General features: G+C 40.6%; 1 protein-coding gene across 1 annotated transcript in view; it reads right to left on the bottom strand.

The window, feature by feature from the left end:
- Nucleotides 1–24,896, bottom strand: part of RGS6 (regulator of G protein signaling 6) — a 583,949-nt gene that overhangs the window by 543,891 nt on the left and 15,162 nt on the right. The window contains 1 exon segment of the mRNA XM_036844242.1: nucleotides 10,271–10,374. Coding sequence (XP_036700137.1) covers nucleotides 10,271–10,354 — 84 coding nt within the window. The 5' untranslated portion in view covers nucleotides 10,355–10,374.

The raw sequence follows: 24,896 nt of genomic DNA, 5'->3' as shown, positions 1-24,896 counted from the left end.
GCTAGGGAGAGGCAAGGAAGGATTCTTCCTTAGAGCATTCAGAGGGAGCACAGCCCTGCTGACACCTTGATTTCATACGTCTAGCCTCCTGAACTGTGAGAGAATAAATTTCTATCATTTTAAGCCACGCAATTTGTGACAATTTGTTATCGCAGCCCTAGGAAACAAATACAAAAATGTTCAGAAGTGTCATACTGACAGGTATAAACTACGTCCTGTTTTCTAGACCAAAAAGCTCTTTAGAACCAGGTAAGATTTCCTTTAGACAAAGCTTCTTTTCAGGCCCATTTCCTATTAGAGTTATTTGCCTGACATAGTCCCCCTTTCTAGAGTTCTGTAGAACTAGGCTGGGGTGAATACATGTCATTTGGGTACTGTGGTGATATTACACTTTAGAGTCATCTTCCTCCTCCTACTTACCCCAGTGACTGGTGCCACCAGCCACCCAGCTACCCAGGCCCAAATCCTAGTCATCAGCCTCGAATCCTTCTCTCTCACCCTCCAAGTCAATTCTACTTCCTAAATATACTGAAAGTCTCTCATGTTCTTCATCTCTACCACTGCCACCCTAGACCAATAAACCACTCAGGAAATGTCTTTTCTAAAACATTTTAAGAGCAAACTGAGGCTATCAGGGACAGATCTATCTTCCTTCAAAGCCAATGTTCTAAGGTTCTACTTCTGGCACTGGCTAAGTAAATGTTTCAGGATAACCCTCCTGTTGAGAGTAACCAGAGAGACTGAAAAGTGTTTTGTTAAATTTGTCTGAAGGCATTGTAGCACTACAAAGGCAGTAAGAACTTTAGACCAAGATCTGAGAAAGAAGAGAGCTAAGAAGATGAGCCTGGCAATTGGAGTTTCATTTTCCTCTCAGGACACTGCCAATTTCTTAAACAAAAGGCATGACAGAGAAGATGATCTGTGCTTTCAGATGTCTCATGGAGCTCAAGGGACAACAACTGAAGGTCAGAGTCACCAAGGATGAGGAAACTGAGCGAACATCCAGGGGTTTTGTTGGGACCAGAAGAGCTCGCACCCAAGAGTAAAGGTGATCTAGAAATATACTAGCCCTAACAAGAACTAAAATCCAGCTACATGTACTCTCTGTATCTGATTAGATTAAGGTAGTCTGCCCCTTGCCTAACTGATAGAAAAAAGAAACAGTTAGAACTAAGTACCCTCTGGAGTAAGACAACATTCCCCCAGAGCCTTAAAAATTATCTCTCAATGTTAGTTGTATAAATAATGTGCAGAACTTAAGAAAAAAATAACTAGAAAAAAATTTGAAGACAATATAAACAATCAAGCAAGTGATATAGATTTTGAAGTATCAGGTACTAACTTAATAACTATGAGTAATATGTTTAAGGAATTAAATGACAAAATAGAGAATTTTAGCAGGAAACTGGAAACTATCGAAAGGAATTCAATGGAAATTTTAGAACTTAAATAGTAATAACTAATGTTATAAATTCAATTGGATGGATTTAACCACAGATTAGATACAGTTAAGGAAAGAATTTGTAAACTGGAGGTTGGGTCAGTAGAAAACATCCATATTGAAACACAGAGGACTAAAAAATACAGAAAAGAGCATAAAGAACATGAAACACAGAGAAAAAGTCATACTATATGAACTAAATCCCAAGAAGAGTAAAAAGAGAAAACTAGACATAAACAATACTTGAGAAGATGATGGCTGAGAATTTTCCAAACACCAGTCAAATAAAAAGAACTGCTATTAACTTTAAGAACAATAAGTAAAAAGAAAATAACAGCTCATAGTAAAATTGCTAAAACCAAAGTGAAAGAAATCTTAAAAGCAGTCAAAGATTAAAAACAGAGATTATATTCAACAAAGTAACAAAACTGACAGGTAACTTCACAACAAAAACCATAGAAGCCAACAGACAAAGCAAGTTATCATTAAAGTGTGGAAAGAAAATAACTGACAATCTAGAATTCCATACGTAGGAAAAGCACCCTCCAAAAAATGAAGATGAAACAAAGACATTTTTAGACAAAGAGAAACTGAGAGAATTTATGTCCAGCAGACCTGCACTACAGAAGATTCTAAAGGTAGTTCTTCAGACAAAAGAAAAATGACTCCAGATGTAAGCACAGAGGTGCAGAAAATAATTAAGAATAATGGAAACAATAATTTTTAATACATCTACATAACCATTATATTTAACAAGTAAAAGAAAAATGATAAAGTCTTATAGGGTTTTAAAAATAAAGAACAGTCAATCTGACCATATCCCAGGATGTCAGTAACCATCTCCCTTTCAAGGCAATTATTAGGTCTACCAGAACAGAAGTTCAGTAACCTAACTGTGGGATCATCCCAAATATGAATAATTATTTAACTAATTCCCTTTCAAGAGACATTTGATTTATTTCCATCTTTGGATATTATTCACCAAAGAGTATGGATATTCTTTTGGAATGGGTGTATGTCTATATCTGTATTTATATCTTTGTATATTTTTTCCATTCCCTCATTGCCTTTTTTCAATTTTGATTTGTATTTGCAAACTAACAGACTTTTTAAAAATAACCCTCCTACCCCCCCAATGATTTAACACATTTATTTTCCTTTCACAGACATTTATTAACTTTTAGTTTTTCTTGTTCAAAATCCTGAGAATGGTGAATCTCCTCTGTGGCCACTCAGGTTCTCCATAGTATAAGGAAGGATACAGGAGTATCAATAGCTAGAGTAATAAACTGTCTGCCAAAGTGTAAAATCTTAGACTCTTTGAAATGAAATGAGGGAAAAAATTTGAAAAAATGAAATGAAGCCTTAAATACACCAAAGGCTTTCAAACTAGAAAGTTACATTCAGGGAAACACATCATATTAAACCACACTGAGCTATTCTCCACACTAAAAATACCATCCCTTTCATCTGTGGACACTGATACCACTGGTCTGGGACTTGCCTGCACTCCTGTCTCCTGCCAACCAAGATAATGGGATGGGAAGCATTTCCCCTCACAAGTTTAATCCTAGGGGAAATGGAAAACAGAACAGTTTTTTCCTAACGCAATTAAGAACCTTCAAAATATTTAATGAAAGGAATCTTAAAATGCAGACTGAACAATTAGTTATCCAGAACACTCTCTGTAGTTTGTCCTTGGGAATTTTATTTAATGTTAAAAAAAAGAAAAGAAAATGAAAGACAGCCAAGACCAGAAAGTATTTGTTTTAAACATACTGACATCCCTGTGTTTTAAAGTTTTACTTGGGTTAACTTTTTAAAGAAAACTAAAAAGAAAGCAAAGGAGACTATGAAAGAATAAGCATAATAAAATGTGGATTTCTTTATTATGGATTATTAAAGCCCTGGAATGTTAGAACTGAAAGTGCTTTTGAGATCACTCAGCCTAGTTAACACTTCACTTCACAAATGACAAAACTGGACTTAATAAAACATAGAAACAACTTGTGCAGGGCCAAAAGTGAACTAGCGGGGCAGTGACAATAAACAGCCAGATATCCTGGTCCAGTTACAGCCTCTTTCCATGACCCTCTTGATTTATCTACATACAAGAAGAGGGGAAGGCAATCCAGTTCCATGGTTATTTGGTTCAAAATTTTGTTGCCCCAGAGACCTTCAGACAACTCCCAGGTATAACCTAGTGAGAGGAACCCTCTCATTCCCTCTCGTTACCCTCAGATCTGCCCTGCATCTTATCAGTCACCAAATCCTGTAGATTCTACCTCCTAAACAGCTCTCAAGCACTTCTCTTCATCTACATTATCACTGCCACTGAGTTGGACATCATTTTTTCCTCCCATGAATTCCTGTAAAGTCACCGAACTATTCTTCTGCTTACTAATCCTACCACTTCTCTTACAGCCTCCCTCCGCAATCCCATCCTGAACACTGAACATATGACTTCCCTGATTTAAATCCTTTTGTGGAGAATTTCATTGCGAAGAAAAACAGGATCTCAATGGATTCTCTTTGCTTCGGGGATTAGACCTGTATGAGTCAGAGGCTTATCGGCAAACAGATGGCACATAAAATATAGGACAATTCAAGGAAGGTTTATTTCAGAAAGGATCAAGTATAAAGAAGTAGCAGGGCATAGGGGAACCATAAGGGAACATTCAGGAACCTCTGACTTGTGGAAGTAGAACCATGTGGTAAATGGCTTCTAAAGTGGCCCATAATGATCTCTACCTCTGGGTATTTGTGCCCTTGTATAAACCCCTCACCTTGACTGAGGGCTAGACCTGGAGACTTGCCCCTAATGTAAGGGATGGAGTGTTACATCCAAGATTAGGTTATAAAATAGTGTGACTCCCACTGCCAACCCCCCCACCCTCCACCTCTTCCTTGCTTACTCTGATGAAACAGGCTTCTATGTTGTGACCTACCCTACAGAGAGACACATATGGAAAGGAACTGAGAGTAACCTCTAGACAACAGACAGTGAGGAACCGAGGCGATCATTCAATAACCCTCGAGGAATTGAATCCCAGCAACAACCACATGAGTGAGCCTGGATGTGGGCCTTTCCCCAGTTGAACTTTCAGATGAACCTGCAATTCCAGCCAACATCTTGACTGTAGCTTGTGAGAGATCCTGAGCCAGAGGACCCACCTAATCTGCACTTGGATTATGGACCCACAAAAACTGTGGCAATAAATGTCGTATTTAAGCCATTGAGTTGGGGGGTGATGTGTTATACAGCAATAGATTACTAATACAAACTGGAACCACCACCCCAAGGCCCAAAAGGATGAGTCGAAGAAAAGGGTATCTGGACCCAGAGGAGGAGAGCAGTCTGCCTAGAGAGGAGCAATGACCTTCAGTCAAGGGACACAGCCAGTGCGAGACCTTGCCAAGAGGGGGCCAGGGGAAGAAATACCCTGACCTTGCTCTTCTTCCTCCCCCCCGCCCCACCTCTCCTCAGGCTCCTATGGACCAAATTCAATTGAAAGCCAGAGGTCACGGGAGCCCTGTAGATGCAGTCTACATGGTACAGTGAGCAGCACATAGAGCAGGGGAGTGTGGGCGCAGAGACAGAAAGAAGATACCTGCACAGCATCCAAACTCCTTGCCTGATGCATAAGATCTTTTATGATCTGGCCCTAATCTACCTATCCAGCTTTATTTCTCAACCTTCATCACAGAAACCTAGCTCCAGGAAAACAGCCACTTGAAGTTTCCAGAACTCAGTATACATCACAGCTCTGTCCCTTTGCATGTGCTAGTCCTTCTGCCTCCATAGTTTTTCTCCCATTCTCTGCAAGGTTAATTCTTATTCGTCTTTCAAGAATTAAGGCAGGCCAAACCCTCTGGATGCCTTCTATGACATCATCATCCTCTCTCCTGATATGGACCTCCCAACCCTTCTATCTCCTCCCAGACCCCTCAGTGTACCTCTATGTGCATTGCAATTGCCTAGTTACCCCATCTCTGCCCCACTGGCCAATGGGTTCTTTCAGGGAATAGTATTCATCTTGCCTTCCTAGCATCTAACACTGTCTGGCACACAAATGACACTCACTACGTATTTGCTAATTAAAGAGTTTCTAATCCTCGCCACGCCTTGGTCACCAGGGTCTGCAGGTTCCCTGACTCTCAATTGCGCTGGCCTCTACAACTGCCTTCTATGAATTCCAAAACAATGTCCTGTTGCTAGCTTTCTCAAAATCACTGCAGAGAGGTTCTGTGCACATTATTTAGTCCAATCCCCATCACTTTACATAAGAGGAAATGAAGCCAAACAGTATTTTATTTATTGAGTTTATTTATTAAGTTTACCCTGTGAGTAAACAGGGTTAATTTTATCATGCTTCTTTCTATTTTATGTAGACACTAAATACATACATATTTTTTTGTAAGAAGTGTTCCTTAGTTGGGAAGGAGGAAGGCAAAATAAGAAATAGAGCCAGGAAGATGAAGTTCCCCATTGAGAGAACCAAAGCAGTAAGTGAGCCAGGGCTCTTGGCTCCCTGTTTGGCATCTTCCATCACATTGTACCACCTCCTGACCCTAGCCTGGGTCACAGTAAGCTACAATTTTCTCTGTCCACCTACCATTTAATTTCCCAGAGTTCTACCAAATCAAATTGCCAGTCCAGGTGGAAATTTGTCAAGAGACATTACCAACACCTCTCAGAGAACCAAATAAAATCAGAAAGCAACCTACTCTCACTCAAAAGAATTCCTAGTTATAAAAGAAAGTAAACATTTCAGAACATCTTCACCTAGGAAACAAGAGCACTAGCAAGAAGAATGAAACTTGAGCATTACAAATGTTCAAAGGTAACCCAAGTCACACCTCTGAGAATAACCTCGAAAACCAAAGATCTGCCACGTGGTATTTTCATTTATTTAACCAATGGCTTTCAGCCCCAACAATGTAGTAATGATAGTTTGTGGTTGATAACATAACAGGAGAGAGGACACCAACTGGGCTGTCAAGTTACCTGGACACAATCACCGGTTCACTGGGAAATTGCCAAGTAACCTTCAGCAAGTTATGCATCTTCCCCATACTTTAGTTTTCCCATCTATCAGATGAGGGTATTGACTAGAAAATCTCTAAGATGAAGCTATTAAAATTCCTCAATTCTAACTCTATAAGAGCCTGGTTTTTCTACATCTTGAAAGATCTGCAAATAATTACAAAATCAAAAACCCAATTCAAGACACCAACTTCCCCATGACTTTACACTGCATACTCCATCTGGATATTTTAAAAGACACTAAATAAATGTGTTTCAAACTTAGCTGGGCATCAGATTCTCTTGAGAACACTTTAAAACTCAGATTCCTAGGACCCAGCTCAGACATATTAAACAAAAACAACTTGGGGGTTCTTTGAGGACCAGCATTTTTATAAAGTACCCCTAAATGATCTGATGTACAGCCAGGTTCAAATATCATCACTACATTGGGCAATTCAATGACCCCAGGATCTTTTGGATTCAGGAATATTAAAAAAAAAAAAAAAAGTTAACAGGTCTAGACAACAATGAATAATTAAGGTTTTCTTTTAAGTAGATTTTTAATGTGACCAATACATTTTTCATGCACACCTCCAATCCAAAATGTGAATATGAAGGATAAAAAAACTAAATTAGAAAGTCTGCTCAAGTCAATAAATAAATCATGCCTTGGGAAAGTATAACTTCTCATAGTTAATGACATAGAACACATGAAAAGAAAATGAAGAGTATTCTGAAAAGTATAGGCTTAAGAAACCCACAAATCATTACTCATATGTCAGAAGGTTACCATCCTAAATGGCATTTAAAAGTCACAACAACATTATGGACATAATCACCCCACTTATTAGTCGGAGGTTTACTCAAAAGTTTCATTTCTCTAGATTTAGCTTTTTAAATGTCAGCATCTGAATCAACACAACATAGTCCAAGCAAAAATTTCACACTGAAAACATCTGACAAGAGAAAGAAATAACAAGCAAGAGAAAGAAAATTAAAATGAAAGCACTATTTGCACATTTTTAATGTAAATTTTTGCTGTAGAACTCTGAGAAAAGGTTTGATTTTATAGCTATGACCTTGAATAAATCATTACATAAGAGGACTTCCATAGAAAATATTTTGAATCAACCTTGGTTTCAAGATTCAATCTTTACCTATACCTTGAGGATAGTGTCCTGCAGTAGTTAAGTCTTGGTCATAGGCAATGGTCAGTCTACAGCAGAAAACTAGGTGAATATCCCATGTTTCAAACACAACCAGGGCCTAAGTTAGTCAAACCAACTAGGTTTAAATGATTCCAGGTCCTGGACCTATATGGGGCAATAAGTGTGCCTGCTTTCTTTCTAACAGATTGCACAGATCCAATGTCCCTTTTATACCAATTAACTAACATAGCAAATAACATGAACACATACATACCCCTCACAGATTTATCATGAGGAAGCAAGATAGATTCTCAATATAGAAACCAAATAACTAATAGTCATTTCTCTAAAGGATTACAGCATTTTACAACTTTGTAGCTAAATTAAAATTAAAAAATGAAGAGCCCCCGATACCACCTAAAAAGTAAAAATCAAGTTCCCACAAACCTGTAGGAAGTTTTCCCTTTCAACATAATACCAAACATTCTTGTGGGAAGGTGTTTGGATTACATGACCTTTACATTTCTTACTAACCTTTAATAATCCATTAATTTGCAATCTCCTGAATAATATAAAAATATCTGCATTGTTTTCCTGTGTCATAAAAAGCAACTCACTGTGTGAATGCACTTTAATCACCTTATTAACAGCACCAACATTTATACATTTTATAATTTACTTCCTCTCCAAGTGTTACTATCGCTACAAGACCAAAAGATAAAAGAAAAAGAAGCATTAATCATGGACCACCTCTATGCCAAGCAGGATGTAAGATGCTTTAATTACCTTATCCAAATGAATCTTCACAATAACTCCTGGAGGTACTATCCTTTCTCCCACCTTTTCCCCCTTTGCTGGATGAAGAAACAGAGACTCACAGAAGTTAAATAACCGACTCCAGGTCACACCACTAGGAAGTGGCGGAGTTGCAATTTTAACCCAGATCTGACCCCAAACCCCATGTTCCTATGAGCTTGGCAGAGGGTCTCCTAGTTTGAGGTGGGTTAAGAAGGTAATGAATAAACGTCTCTATATTATTCTATATTCCTCACAACTTGGTTAGCCCCACTAATCTCTTTTTTCTTTACTACAACTTAATAAACATCTGTCTTAGGGATGGGTTATCTAAGCCTTCTTTTTCAAAGCAAAGGATTAAGGAATTTGGTACTATAAGCAAGATTAGTTTGAGAGCTCTGTTTTTACAAGGAAAAAAGAAAAATTCACCATATTGATCATCCAGGAATATCTAGTTCAACACTGCACATATGATTAACATAGATAGAACACAGAATCTTGCAGAATACACAGAACTCAGCAGACAACTCAAATACTTAGTGAAATGAACGAGATGAACTCATTTTCCTTATTAATATATGATACAGTTAGGCTACATTTTTACAAACGTGCAGACATCAAAAAGGTGTATGAGAAGCAGCTACTGTTTCCTCAAATTCAGCAATGCACAAATAAAACTTATGTACCATATTTCCTTCCTTTAAAACATATGCATCCCAATATTCCTATTTGAATTAATAGCACCAATGCCTTTCTATCACCCAAAGGTCAAAAACCCAGTTATCTTTGACCCTCTATTCACCTTCTGATTTCATATTCATTCCGTTTCCAAGTCATTGTTAATTCAGACTCTTTAATCCCTCTGCTCAGTCCTGCTCATTTCTAGGGGCATTTTCCCTGCTAGATTAGGGTCCTCCTTACCTTTCTCACAGACACAGAAGCACCCCACCAAAGCCTCCAACCCACCCTCGATAATAGTCCACTTGGCACACTGGCGCAAGGCTCATAATCCCAAAGAAATGTTGATCTTACAACTCCCAGCACTAACGTTTTTGATGATTAAATTGCCTATGACTCAACATTCTAAAATCTGGCTCCCTCCCAGACTGTCTTCCCCAAGTCTCTCCTCCATTTACTCCAATTACTTGTAATTCATCCTCTGCCCAAGCTAACTGGTTCTGGTTGCCCTTCACTTCCTCTAGCTCTTTGCCTTTGCGGAATGCATCTCATTGCCTGAAACGTTGCTCTTCACTTCTGCTTTCCACAGAAGGGAATCCTACAGATCCTTTAAAACTGAGTTCAAAGGCCTCTCCTCCACAGCCCATCCCAGATCTCGGAGGCTGGAAGTAATCGCCCCCTCCTCTGAGATTATGTAACACTCTACTTCTCTTTCGGAAATTAACACTTGGATGCTATAACAGTTATTTGTGTACATCTTATGTCTCCTACCAGCTGTAAACCATTTAATACATACACACCTCTGTGTCCCTCCCACAGTATCTAGACCAGATCTTATCTGTACTATGGGTTTGAAGAACATTCGATTAATTAATGTTACACTAAGGCCTTTACGCAAAAGGACAACACGTGTCTATCTGCATTGTTCAGGCAATCTTTGGTTTAAAGAAAACTAAGCCATATAGTGATTTTCAAGTGTTCAATACCAAGGATGACAAGACCTAACTTCCTTGAATTTTAAAATTGGGGAATCAGAGGATATGCGAAGAAAATTATTCATTTAACAGTCAAGGTCGTTTAGGCAGAAAACATTTGCGGAGCCATCAACTGTCAGTCAACGCTACACAGAACACAGACACGTACACGGCAGCGCCCCCAGCGTTTAACCAGATGCCTTACTTTGCGGTAGACTATCATATTTGGAGAACTCTCCTCTGGGTCTGCAATCTCCACTGTTCTTTGATCCCCGGATCCCTGAGCCATCCTGGGTGTCTTCACTCACACTGCAAAAATAAATAAACAGACCATTAAGAGAGGAAAGAATTACACAAAGACATGCCATGCAAAGAACTAAGTTATCTTTTGTCAGGTGGCATGGAAACAAAACGTGATGTAATTTCTTTTTTTTCCTCATTGCTTTAAGCAGTATTTTTTTAAGTTGGGGATAACTGTAGTCTTATTATCCACATACATTCTTCTAATTCCAAAGCAACATGTGTTTTTTTTAAATTTTCAGCCCAGAATCATGCACTCTAGGGGAGATCATACACCAATCTTAAATAATCTCCTGGAGATAGATGAAGCCACTCATTTTCATGTTGATTTTGTCTTACCAAAGCTCATTTTATGATTAATTCTATGCATTAAAATATGAATATTTTATCAAGGAATTGCAAATCAAAACCACAAGGAGATACCACTTTATACCCACTAGGATGGTTATAATAATTTTTTTAACTCAACTAAGCATTGGCAAGGATGTAGGGAAATCAGAACGCTTGTACATTGTTGGTAGGAATATAAAATGGTTCAGTCACCATGGAAAACAGTTTGCTGGCTCCTCAAAAAGTTAGAATTTACCACAGAATAGAATTTACCATATAACCTTGCAATTCTACTCTTAATAACTAAAAACAGGTATTCAAACCAATATTTGAACACTAATGTCTGTCAGAGCAGCACTATTCACCGAAAAATGGAAATAACTCAATGTCCATCAACTGATGAATGGCTAAAAAAAATACGGTCTATCTCTACCATGGAATGTAATTCAGCCATCCAAAGTAATAAAGTACTGGGGGGAGCTTCAAGATGGCGGAAGAGTAAGACGTGGAGATCACCTTCCTCCCCACAGATACATCAGAAATACATCTACATGTGGAACAACTCCTACAGAACACCTACTGAACGCTGGCAGAAGACCTCAGACCTCCCAAAAGGCAAAAAACTTCCCACGTACCTGGGTAGGGCAAAAGAAAAAAGAAAATACAGAGAAAAAAAAGAATAGAGACGGGACCTGCACCAGTGGGAGGGAGCTGTGAAGGAGGAAAGGTTTCCACACACTAGAAGCCCCTTCTCTGGCGGAGACTGCGGGTGGTGGAGGGGGGAAGCTTCGGCGCCACGGAGGAGAGCGCAGCCACAGGGGTGCGGAGGGCAAAGCGGGGAGATTCCCGCACAGAGGAGCGGCGCCGAGCAGCACTCACCAGCCCGAGAGGCTTGTCTGCTCACCCGCCGGGGCGGGCGGGGGCTGGGAGCTGAGGCTCGGGCTTCGGTCGGATCCCAGGGAGAGGACTGGGGTTGGCTGCGTGAACACAGCCTGAAGGGGCTAGTGCACCACAGCTAGCCGGGAGGGAGTCCGGGAAAAAGTCTGGAGCTGCCAGAGAGGCAAGAGACCATTGTTTCCGGGTGCGCGAGGAGAGGGGATTCAGAGCACTGCCTAAACGAACTCCAGAAACGGGCGCGAGCCGCGGCTATCAGCGTGGACCCCAGAGGCGGGCAGGAGACGCTAAGACTGCTGCTGCCGCCACCAAGAAGCCTGTGTGCGAGCACAGGTCACTCGCCACACCTCCCCTCACGGGAGCCTGTGCGGCCTACCACTGCCAGGGTCCCAGGATCCAGGGACAACTTCCCCGGGAGAATGCATGGCGCGCCTCAGGCTGCTGCAACGTCACGCCGGCCTCTGCCGCCGCAGGCTCGCCCCGCCTCCTCCGTACCCCTCCCTCCTGCCGGCCTGAGTGAGCCAGAGTCCCCGAAGCAGCTGCTCCTTTAACCCCGTCCTGTCTGAGCGAAGAACAGACGCCCTCAGGCGACCTACACGCAGAGGCAGGGCCAAATCCAAAGCTGAACCCCAGGAGCTGTGTGCGAGCAAAGAAGAGAAAGGGAAATCTCTCCCAGCAGCCTCAGAAGCAGCAGATTAAAGCTCCACAACTTGATGTACCTGCATCTGTGGAATACCTGAATAGACAACGAATCATCCCAAATTGAGGAAGTGGACTTTGGGAGCAATGATATATATTTTTTTTCCCTTTTTCCCCTTTTGTGAGTGTGTATGTGTATGCTTCTGTGTGTGATTTTGTCTGTATAGCTTTGCTTTTACCATTTGTCCTAGGGTTCTGTCTGTCCGTTTTTTTAATTTTTTTTTAAAGTATAGATTTTAGCACTTGTTATCATTGGTGGATTTGTTTTTTGGTTTGGTTGCTCTCTTCTTTCTTTCTTTCTTTTTTTTTATTACTTTTAAAAAAATTTTTTTAATAATTATTTTTTATTTTAATAACTGTATTTTACTTTATTCTATTTTATCTTCTTCTTTCTTTCTTTCTTTTTTTTCTCCCTTTTACTCTGAGCCATGTAGAGGACAGGCTCTTGGTGCTCCAGCCAGGCATCAGGGCTGTGCTTCTGAGGTGGGCGAGCCAAGTTCAGAACACTGGTCCACAAGAGACCTCCCAGCTCCACGTAATATCAAACGGCGAAAATCTCCCAGAGATCTCCATCTCAACGCCAAGACCCAGCTCCACTCAATGACCAGCAAGCTACAGTGCTGGACACCCTATGCCAAACAACTAGCAAGACAGGAACACAACCCCATCCATTAGCACAGAGGCTGCCTAAACCCATAATAAGGCCACAGACACCCCAAAACACACCACCAGACGTGGACCTGCCCACCAGAAAGACAAGATCCAGCCTCATCCACCAGAACACAGGCACTAGGTCCCCTCCACCAGGAAGCCTACACAACCCAATGAACCAACCTTAGCCACTGGGGACAGACACCAAAAACACCGGGAACTACGAACCTGCAGCCTGCGAAAAGGAGACCCCAAACACAGTAAGTTAAGCAAAATGAGAAGACAGAGAAACACACAGCAGATGAAGGAGCAAGGCAAAATCCCACCAGACCTAACAAATGAAGAGGAAATAGGCAGTCTACCTGAAAAAGAATTCAGAATAATAATAGTAAAGTTGATCCAAACTCTTGGAAATAGAAGGGAGAAAATACAAGAAACGTTTAACAAGGACCTATAAGAACTAAAGAGCAAACAAACAGTGATGAACAACACAATAAATGAAATTTAAAATTCTCTAGAAGGGATCAATAGAAGAATAACTGAGGCAGAAGAACGGAACAGTAACCTGGAAGATAAAATAGTGGAAACAACTACTGCAGAGCAGAATAAAGAAAAAAGAATGAAAAGAATTGAGGACAGTCTCAGAGACCTCTCAGACAACATTAAACGCACCAACATTCAAATTATAGGGGTCCCAGAAGAAGAAGAGAAAAATAAAGAAACTGAGAAAATATTTGAAGATATTATAGTTGAAAACTTCCCTAATGTGGGAAAGGAAATAGTTATTCAAGTCCAGGAAGCACAGAGAGTCCAATACAGGATAAACCCAAGGAGAAACATGCCAAGACACATATTAATCAAACTATCAAAAATTAAATACAAAGAACAAATATTAAAAGCAGCAAGGGAAAAACAACAAAAAACACACAAGGGAACCCCCATAAGGTTACCAGCTGATCTTTCAGCAGAAACTCTGCAAGCCAGAAGGGAGTGGCAGGACATACTTAAAGTATTTAAGGAGAAAAACCTACAACAAAGATTACTCTACCCAGCAAGGATCTCATTCAGATTTGACAGAGAATTAAAACCTTTACAGACAAGCAAAAGCTAAGAGAATTCAGCACCACCAAACCACCTTTACAACAAATGCTAAAGGAACTTCTCTAGGCAGGAAACACAAGAGAAGGAAAAAACCTACAATAACAAACCGAAAACAATTAAGAAAATGGTAATAGGAACATACATATTGATAATTACCTTAAATGTAAATGGATTAAATGCTCCAACCAAAAGACATAGATTGGCTGAATGCATACAAAAACAAGACCTGTACATATACTGTCTACAAGAGACCCACTTCAGACCTAGGGACATATACAGACTGAAAGTGAGGGGATGGAAAAAGATATTCCATGAAAATGGAAATCAAAAGAAAGCTGGAGTAGCAATTCTCATATCAGACAAAACGGACTTTAAAACAAAGACAATTACAAGAGACAAAGAAGAACACTGCATAATGATCAAGGGATCAATCCAAGAAGAAGATATAACAATTGTAAATATTTATGCACCCAACATAGGAGCACCTCAATACATAAGGCAAATACTAACAGCCATAAAAGGGGAAATCAACAGTAACACAATCATAGTAGGGGACTTTAACACCCCACTTTCACCAACGGACAGATCATCCAAAATGAAAATAAATAAGGAAACAAGCTTTAAATGATACATTAAACAAGATGGACTTAATTGATATTTATAGGATATTCCACCCAAAAACAACAGAATACACATTCTTCTCAAGTGCTCATGGAACATTCTCCAGGATAGATCATATCTTGGATCACAAATCAAGCCTTGGTAAATTTAAGAAAATTGAAATCATATCAAGTATTTTTTCCGACCACAACGCTATGAGACTACATATCAATTACAGGAAAAACTCTGTAAAAAATACAAATACATGGAGGCTAAACAATATACTACTTAATAACCAAGAGATCACTGAAGAAATCAAAGAGGAAATCAAAAAATACCTAGAAACAAATGATAATGAAAACATGATGACCCAAAACGTATGGGATGCAGCAAAAGCAGTTCTAAGAGGGAAGTTTATAGCAATACAATCCCACCTTAAGAAACAAGAAACATCTCAAATAAACACCCTAACCTTACATCTAAAGCAATTAGAGAAAGAAGAACAAAAAACCCTCCAAAATTAGCAGAAGGAAAGAAATCATAAAGACCAGATCAGAAATAAATGAAAAAGAAATGAAGGAAACGATAGCAAAGATCAATAAAACTAAAAGCTGATTCTTTGAGAAGATAAACAAAATTGATAAACCATTAGCCAGACTCATCAAGAAAAACAGGGAGAAGACTCAAATCAATAGAATTAGAAATGAAACAGGAGAAGTAACAACTGACACTGCAGAAATACAAAGGATCATGAGAGATTACTACAAGCAACTATATGCCAATAAAATGGACAACCTGGAAGAAATGGACAAATTCTTAGAAATGCACAACCTTCCGAGACTGAACCAGGAAGAAATAGAAAATATGAACACACCAATCACAAGCACTGAAATTCAAACTGTGATTAAAAATCTTCCAACAAACAAAAGTCCAGGACCAGATGGCTTCACAGGTGAATTCTATCAAACATTTAGAGAAGAGCTAACACCTATTCTTCTCAAACTCTTCCAAAATATAGCAGAGGGAGGAACACTCCCAAACTCATTCTATGAGGCCACCATCACCCTGATACCAAAACCAGACAAAGATGTCACAAAGAAAGAAAACTACAGGCCAATATCACTGATGAACATAGATGCAAAAATCCTCAACAAAATACTAGCAAACACAATCCAACAGCACATTAAAAGGATCATATATCATGATCAAGTGGGGTTTATCCCAGGAATGCAAGGATTCTTCAATATATGCAATTCAATCAATGTGATACACCATATTAACAAACTGAAGAATAAAAACCATATGATTATCTCAATAGATGCAGAGAAAGCTTTCAACAAAATTCAATACCCATTTATGATAAAAACCCTCCAGAAAGTAGGCATAGAGGGAACTTTCCTCAACATAATAAAGGCCATATATGACAAACCCGCAGCCAACATTGTCCTCAATGGTGAAAAACTGAAACCATTTCCACTAAGATCAGGAACGAGACAAGGTTGTCCACTCTCACCACTATTATTCAACATAGTTTTGGAAGTTTTAGCCACAGCAATCAGAGAAGAAAAACAAATAAAAGGAATCCAAATCGGAAAAGAAGAAGTAAAGTTGTCACTGTTTGCAGATGACATGATACTATACATAGAGAATCCTAAAGATGCTACCAGAAAACTACTAGAGCAAATCAATGAATTTGGTAAAGTGGCAGGATACAAAATTAATGCACAGAAATCTCTTGCATTCCTATACACTAATGATGAAAAATCTGAAAGTGAAATTAAGAAAACACTCCCATTTACCATTGCAACAAAAAGAATAAAATATCTAGGAATAAACCTACCTAAGGAGACAAAAGACCTGTATTTTGTACACACCATTGTAAAGCAATTATACTCCAATAAAGATTTTTAAAAAACAAACAAAGTAATAAAGTACTGATACACGTTACAATATAGATCAACCTTGAAAACATTATACTAAGTAAAAGAAACCAGACATAAAAGGTCACTGCTAAGGACTGAATATTTATGTCCCCTTAAAATTTATATGTTGAAATCCTAACCCCAAATCTGATGGTATTAGGAGGTAGAGCCTTTGGGATTTGATTAGATCATGAGGGCAGAGCCCTCATGACTGGGATTTGTGTCCTTATGAAAGAGATCCCAGAGAGCTCCCTTCTACCATGTGAGGACACAGTGAGAAGAAAGCCATCTATGAACGAGGAAGTGGGTTCTCACCACACACCAAATCTGCTTAAGCCTTGATCTTGGACTTCCCAGTCTCTAGAATGGTGAGAAATTAATTTCTATTGTTTATAAGCCACTCAGTCTACGGTATTCTATTATAGCAGCCTGAGTGGACTAAGACAGTCCTATATTGTACAATTCCATTTACACGAAATATCTAGAATAGGGAAATCTATAGAGACAGAGAGCAGATTCGTAGTTACCAGCAGCTGGGGTGGGAGGAGGGAATGGAATGGCTGCTTAATGGATATGGGGTCTCCTTTAGGGATGAGGAAAACATTTTTGAACTAGATAGAGGTGATGTCTGCAGAACATTGTGAATGTATTAAATGCCACTGAAATGTATGCTTTAAAATTAATTTTAAGTTATGTGAATTTCATCTCAATTAAGAAGAATGAATTTTTCTAATTTGACCTTTTTTTTTTTAACAGCCTGAAAGGACAGCAGTGAGACAATGACAGCATATGGAATTTTTGAGTTAAAGAAGCAAGTTCAATTCTTGGTATGATGCAGTATTTGCTGGGTGACCTCGAACAAGTTAAATAACCTGTTGGGTTCCCTTTGTTACTTTCCTTTTAAAGTGAACATGTTGAATGCCTGTTATGTGCCCAGAACCATGCCAAGTCACCTTCCCCTACATTGCTCTCATCAGTAAAATGTGAATTCCAGTGAGTACTCACAGGTAAGGGTCAAATAAATCGAGTGTAAAGTATTATATAAAGCCATTAAAGTCCTATACAAATGTTATCACTAACCTAAGAGCCTGCCTGGGTTATTTGCACAAAATTCAGAGGCTTTTCATCAAAGAAACCTCTATAAATACCATACTTGACAGAAAAGGCCATTTCAATTTAAAATAAAAACTCAGGAAACATTTTATTATAAAATAAGTTGGTACCAAAGGTCATCCTGTAAAAACAAATTTCGGCGGAAGATGGGGAAGAGATAGGAATTTATAATTTAAGCTAAGAATTTAATTGCCCCAAGTATCCCATTTGAATAATGTTGCTTGTTTTCTTCATCATTTATGAATCAGGGTGCATTTTAAAAGTTAGATTACAAGCAGAAATAAAGAGCATCATTCTATTATCTCTACCCACTGTAATATCAGTATTTCTATGAATATTGTACTACATGAAAACACTCATTATTATTCTAATCAGTAGCTTTTAAAGTTAAATGAACAACACACTGTTTCATTTTTCAACAACTACTTATTTACCTACTCTTTTGCCTGAACACAGAATATGATACAGCATGAAAAACAAAATCTGAGCCCATTTATGTATCTCATTTATCTGCGTAACAGAGTCATCTTGGGTTTCTATTGCTTTATTTTAAAACGAACACTTTCACTTTAATGAGCATATTATCTTCCACCCAGAAAACTGTGCAATAATAGCAAGTTTGGAAATGAAACAATCGTGAAACAATCGTGTCAGCCCTCCTTTCGCCTTTCCCTGGCCACCCCTCCACCCCCAAGAGCAACATTCCTGTGTGTTAAAACAGGCTGGTGTCCCAGGCTCTGGACTTTAGACTGCTCAGTAAATGTACATAGCCTCTATGTTTGGAACTTTAGTGAGTCTAATATGTAGTAGAAAAGCTTCTATTTTTGGTTCCTCTATTAACTCGTTTTGAAATTCAGACGAGTCATTTAACTTTTCTGTGTCGAGAAAGAAGCATTTCTAAAATAGTGATGCAACCACTTTCTAGTCTACATGTCAACAGATGTTAGAGAGTACTAGATGTGAAACCTACACAGGTAAGGATGTTCTAATTAAATCATTGTCTATAGATCTGGGTTCCTAAAATTAAAGAACTAGATTTTCATTCACTACAACATAGTATAAATATTTATTTTTAAATGAAGTACAATAAAAATGAAGTAGGGGTACTTTAAAATTTAGTGGTGGAGAAAAACAAAACCTTCTTTAGGTTACTTAGATATAAATGTATATACGTACAGTAAATAATATAGGGACTTTTAATATTTGTGAATGTTTTTCTGAAAACACACAACTACATTTCAATAGAAAGAAAACACGTTAGTAATAATATATTTCTCTAGTCGCTTTCAACTAACAGAAGAGGAAAACTGCAAATTTGTTACAACCACGCATTTCACAATCTCCGAGACATGATAGCTTAGTGGCGACAAGCTGGCCTCTCTCATCAGACAGATCTATGTCTCTATGTCTCAATCCAGGTTCCACTCACTAGCTGTGTGGTCTGAGGCAAGTTACTTCACGTCTCTGTGCCTTTGTTTCCTTATCTGTCACAAACCGCAGTCCCAGCATAGTTGAAAACCCTCTGAACTGAGAAGCCTGGATCCCCCACCTGATCTGCAACTAACTAGCTGTTGGAACCAGGTCAAGCCACAGCCCCAGTGGACATTAGCTATACATCCTTAGTATTCCAGCTCCGTCCTAGAACCTCAGAATTTCACATTTCTAACTTTTCTTCAGAGACTCACCAGAATGTTCCATGCCACCTCTCTTCCATCATCACTGCTTATATGCTAGCTCTTCTCCTCTAATCATGACGATGCTCATGCTGAACTTCTCAAAGAATCACCAAACTGCTAAGCTAGACCATCCCCTCCCAGACTCAGCATCCCTCCCCATGGAGCAATTCCTGTAATACTACCACCCACCACTAGGTGCCGTGGGACTCAACGTTTAATCTTGGAGCAAACACTGAGAATCCAATTGCACAAAGCTCCATGCTTTGTGCTGGAGATATAAAGATAAATCAGACACAGATCGTCTCTCCTTAAAATGTTCAGAGTCCAGGAGGGGTGACACATGTCCGAAAATGCAGGACACTGTAATATGTGGGTGCTCAGTAATGACAGCACAGAGCAGGAAGAGGCGGCAACTACGATCAAAGCAGAAGGATGAACAGGAGTCTGGGGGAGGCAGAAGAGGCCCTTCCAGCCTGGGTCCCAACACAGGTATGAACATCTGAAGCCGCAGAAGTGGTAGACACCCGGGAGGAAAAAAACATGACGATGATCTGATCTCAAGGAGATTAAGTGGAAGACAGTCAAATGTGGAGAGTGAAATAACAGGGATTTGCACCTAGCTGAATTCATATGACTTTGCTCACTTGTTTATCAGGGACCTCCACTGCTAGAGAGCCAGTTCTGCCTGGGCAGAGTCTTTGTTGGTGGGGTTTACCCCTCTATTCCTGGCACCTAGAAGGTACTCAAACTTTTTTTTTAATTAATTAATTTATTTATTTTTGACTGCATTGGGTCTTTGTTGCTGCGTGCAGGCTTTCTCTAGTTGCGGCGAGCGGGGGCTACTCTTCGCTGTGGTGCGCGGGCTTCTCATTGCGGTGGCTTCTCTTGTTGCAGAGCACGGGCTCTACGCGCATGGGCTTCAGTAGTTGTGGCGCACAGGCTCAGTAGCTGTGGCTCGCGGGCTTAGCTGCACCACGGCATGTGGGATCTTTCCGGACCAGGGCTCGAACCAGTGTCTCCTGCATTGGCAGGCAGATTCTTAATATTTTTAATGAATGACAGAACTGATAAGATTTCACTAAGATGCAGTCTACTTCGTCTAGAACACTCATCTGGTTAACAAGCCATTAAAACTGCTCAGCAAAGAAGGCTCTTTATCAACAAAGACCTAGAGATGGAATCACACATGAAGATTTCCCCCAGGGTGTATTGACATGGACCAGCCCTGAACTCAGGAATCCACTTTTGGAAAGCAATTTAGATCAGAAGGAATATGTGGGAGGGTGGAAAGTATAGTGAGGAGGGACCCGGTGAATAACAGAACAATTGAGCATCTATGACTCAAACTCTGATTAGTAAATCTTTTGAAAGTCAGGACTGCAATTCACTCCAAACTTACATTGCATTTGTAGCTTCAGTTACAACAAATGCCAGCTGTTTTCCTTTGTAATGCCAGCCCCTTAGCAAGCAAAGCCTAGGGTCCAGCAGATAATGATGCTGAGCAGGGCAGGTAGGAAGGACCTCCATGATGTGGAAAAGGGAGGGGCTTTGAAGTCAGACCAGGAATCGCATCTCAGCTCTGGCCACACCAAGGCTGCTGTGTGGCCTTTGGCAATTGATTCCTCCACCCTAAACTTCCAGCTCTTCACCTGGAAGCAGAGAACCCTCTACTTTGCAGGGTTGCTTTTGAAAAGGGAATAAAACAAGTCACACGAATTTCCTTGGCACTGAATGAATTGTTGCAACTGACCAGCAGTCTTATGTTTGGCCAGTGTTTGGCCAAGTGAAATTGCCAGGCCACTGACATCAGAATCATTGGAGAAAGGCTTCCTCCTCCTCAGGTATTCTGACTCAGTGCATCTGAGATGGAGCCATTAGCAGTTTCACAAGCTTCTCGGGTGATCCTGATACACAACTAAGCAGCAGACCACTACAATTACACTACAACGCCACTAAAACCAGCATCACATGCAGCAAGAAGCCCTACACATCATGCTCGCCACTTCTAGCGTCCAGCCCTTGAAACCCTATTCAGGGAAATACCTTTCAGGAGAGGCAACCAAACCCTGCTTGTAATATTAGTCTGAATATTTATGCTGCCACATAAGAATTTCTGTTGGTGCCATTTCCTCCCCTCCGTGTTATATCCAATTCACATTGTTTGCCTCGGCCCATTAAAACCCAGTGGATTTTTTTTCTGACATCAGCAATGTTAAGTACTTCAGAAAAAAAAAAAAAAAATTTACAAGATGTGTGCTAGCTCAGTAGTACAAGCTTGTTTATACAGCTCTAATCTGACTGAGTGGGCAGGAACCTCAAGAGGGAAGAAAGAAGAGCAATAGCTCTAAAGAACAAATAACTCTTTCTATTACTGCAGAGTCTGCCAACTTGACGTCTCCTATATACTCAAAGTTCAAACGCTCCATGACAGCTCAAGTGTCTGTTTCAAGTAATGCACCAAAGATCTGAAAACAAGGCACTAGAGCTCAGCCCCTAGGGGCCAATGCTGCCGGCAATGCCAGGCACCCAGTATTTTACTAGACTGTAATCGCTTGATCATTTTAGGACTTCAGCTAGAACTCAGAGGTTCCCAAAAGCTGGTCCAAGGACCTGAACCAGACTAGGAGCCTCAGAGTCACTGGAGAGGGGGGGCAGATTATAAAGATACATGTTCTTGGTTCCCAGGCTCCAGAAATTCTGATCCAGTAGGCCTAGGATGGTCCGTGGAGATTTATAAATGAAACGTTCCCCAGGTGATTTGGAAGAACAGTCAGGATTGGGAACTAGTGACCTAGATTCCACGGAGCCTGCCTTCTCTTCGCCTGATCCCTTCATCCCACCCCATGCTGCCGACAGTCTGGGCAGCCATGCTGAGGTGGGGCTCCTTTAACTTCCCTTGAATTTGGCCAGAAACTCACTGTGATGGATAAAGCCAGGGTCCTGAGGTCAAAGAACTGGCTCTCAGTCCCGGCCATGCCACTTAAGAGCTGTGACCATGAACAGCGTACTGCTATGCTTATTTAGCCTCTCTGAGCCTTGGTTTCCTCATCCATAAAATGGAACAAATACTCATCACCTGTACCAGTGGTTCTCCGCCTTCCCTGCTCATTAGAATCACCCAGATGATGACAGAAACTCTAACAGGTGGATGTTATCACTCCCGCGCTACAGATGAGAAAACTGAAGCTTGAGAACATGGGTCACTTGCCCAAAGTATCAATAAAACAGCTTGTCAGCCAAGAATCTAGAATTCAAATCCAGGACTGACTGCAATACCCACAGAGTTTCCAATAGGGCAGCTTGGTCTCCAGTGAAATCACTGATACACAGTATTTAAAACAAAATTTTGTAAATATACAAATTTCAGTATATACTTAAATATACCGTATTTAGCACCTATAGACGAATTATAGCATACTCAGTAGCAGGTACTTCTGGTACATAGTACAACTGGTACATAGTAGGTTCTCAACTAATTAATGGGTCTTTCCTTCTTCTTGCTAGTGTATCAGTGAAGCTGACATCCCCATACCAATCCTACCTGAAGACATAGGAATAAATACAATCTTCCCTAAGTTGCTTGACTGCCTGACAGCCTAAACAAACTAATCTACCAAAGCTACTTGTAAAGAAAATTATTTTTGCAATCCTTTTATTAAACAAAAGTCCTAAAAAAAATTCAGCTGGGAGGGAGAAGTGGAAAGTTCTTCACATAACAGGATGCGCTTGGCTGTGTGATGTGCCTCACAGTCTATTACTGCAGTCGCTGCTTGAAGTTCAGGTCCACCAGGAATCCTCTCTCACCAGGGGCTTTGAACTCCACACAGCTCTGGACACGCAGAGCCCACCAGCTCCTCACTGACTCCTTCTGCCTTCTGAATTCTTCTTCTGTAAACAGCATGCCCACTATGTCCTTCCACCTCCTCTCTGAACTCCGACCTTCTGTGACCTTCATGGAACCCTGGCTTCCCCCAAAGACATCCCCTCCCTGAAGCCTAGTGGTCTTCACCCCACCTATCTCAAGACCAAGAAGTAAAGCAAGCATCCTCCTGGCTCTCCACTGCTGCTTCAAATGATTTCCCGCCCATCTTCCTACACAAACCCCTGCCCTCATGACATTCAGACCACCTGGCCATGCCACTGTCTACCCATTCTCACTGCTATTTCCTACCTCTCTCCTGTTAAGCCTTTTCATTTCCTAAAGATTCCAGCTTCGAGGTCTCAGAGGTTTTCTCCATCCCTTGGTCAACCTCAGTGACTTTAACATTAGAGCCAAAGCTGGTTTCTCCACCCTTTTCTTTCCTCATCTGAACCCTTTTCCTTCATCCCTCCTCCTCAGCTACCATCTTGCAAAGCTACATGCAGAACCTTGCCATCACTGGTGACTGTACCACCTCAAATCCCAACACAAGTTGAGAAGGTACACTCTGTCCACTGCCCCTCTTTCCAGATCACTTATTGAACATTCTCTACAAATATTCAATCTGTTTCAACCACACCTTTGGTACTATTCATTACTGCTCTTCACTCTGCCTTCACTTTCTTCTCCCCCTGGCTCCGCCATTATAATCACTCATCATCAGTCCTTTGCAAATATCCTCAACTTCCTCACCTCCCCCTTTCTGTGTCATATTTCCTGACAAAACTCCAACACCGAGGGAACCCGACTCTCTGCCATATGATATCCAAGCTCACATCCGAGCAGGTGAATGCTTTGGGGTGAGGAGGAAATCACTCACCAGGCTGACAAGCTGCATTTAAAATTTTTTTTTTAAATTATTTATTTATTTATTTATTTATGGCTGTGTTGGGTCTCCGTTTCTGTGCGAGGGCTTTCTCTAGTGGCAGCAAGCGGGGGCCACTCTTCATCACGGTGCGCAGGCCTCTCACCATCGTGGCCTCTCTTGTTGCGGAGCACAGGCTCCAGACGCGCAGGCTCAGTAGTTGTGGCTCACGGGCCCAGTTGCTCCGCGGCATGTGGGATCTTCCCAGACCAGGGCTCGAACCTGTGCCCCCTGCATTAGCAGGCAGATTCTCAACCACTGCGCCACCAGGGAAGCCCACAAGCTGCATTTTAAATTCATGAGTGCAAACTTTAAGTGAGTTAGCCATAAATAAATGAATAAATAAATAAGTAAATTAGTTAGTTCGTCAACACTGCCCACCAAACCTAAAAGGTTTTCCTGTCAAGCTTGCTCTCTCCCCTTCTGAGTTGGCTATCTCATAACTTCTCCTTGTTCGAGCTTCACACACGGTCTCAGTTGATGGGCTCACTTCAAAATCTGTTGAAGAAATGGAAGCCGGCAGAAGGCAAATCTCTCATCTTGAGACACCCTCACCTAAACCACCATGTTCTTGGTCTTCCTTCCACTGCAATAGGAGAAGTGCTGCTGCATTTACAGAAGGGAAGCCGCTCCACTTTTGCCCTTAATTGGAAGGTGATAGAACGTTGTTCCTCATCTACACCCTCCCACCACACCGACAGGCTCCGGTATAACAACAGTGGATTACAGCTCAAAGACCTCCAAGACACTGTCTCTGAAGA

The sequence above is a fragment of the Balaenoptera musculus genome, chromosome 2, assembly GCF_009873245.2.
Source record: "Balaenoptera musculus isolate JJ_BM4_2016_0621 chromosome 2, mBalMus1.pri.v3, whole genome shotgun sequence".
NCBI classification, from domain to species: domain Eukaryota; kingdom Metazoa; phylum Chordata; class Mammalia; order Artiodactyla; family Balaenopteridae; genus Balaenoptera; species Balaenoptera musculus.
This window is presented reverse-complemented; position numbering and strand designations above follow the sequence as displayed.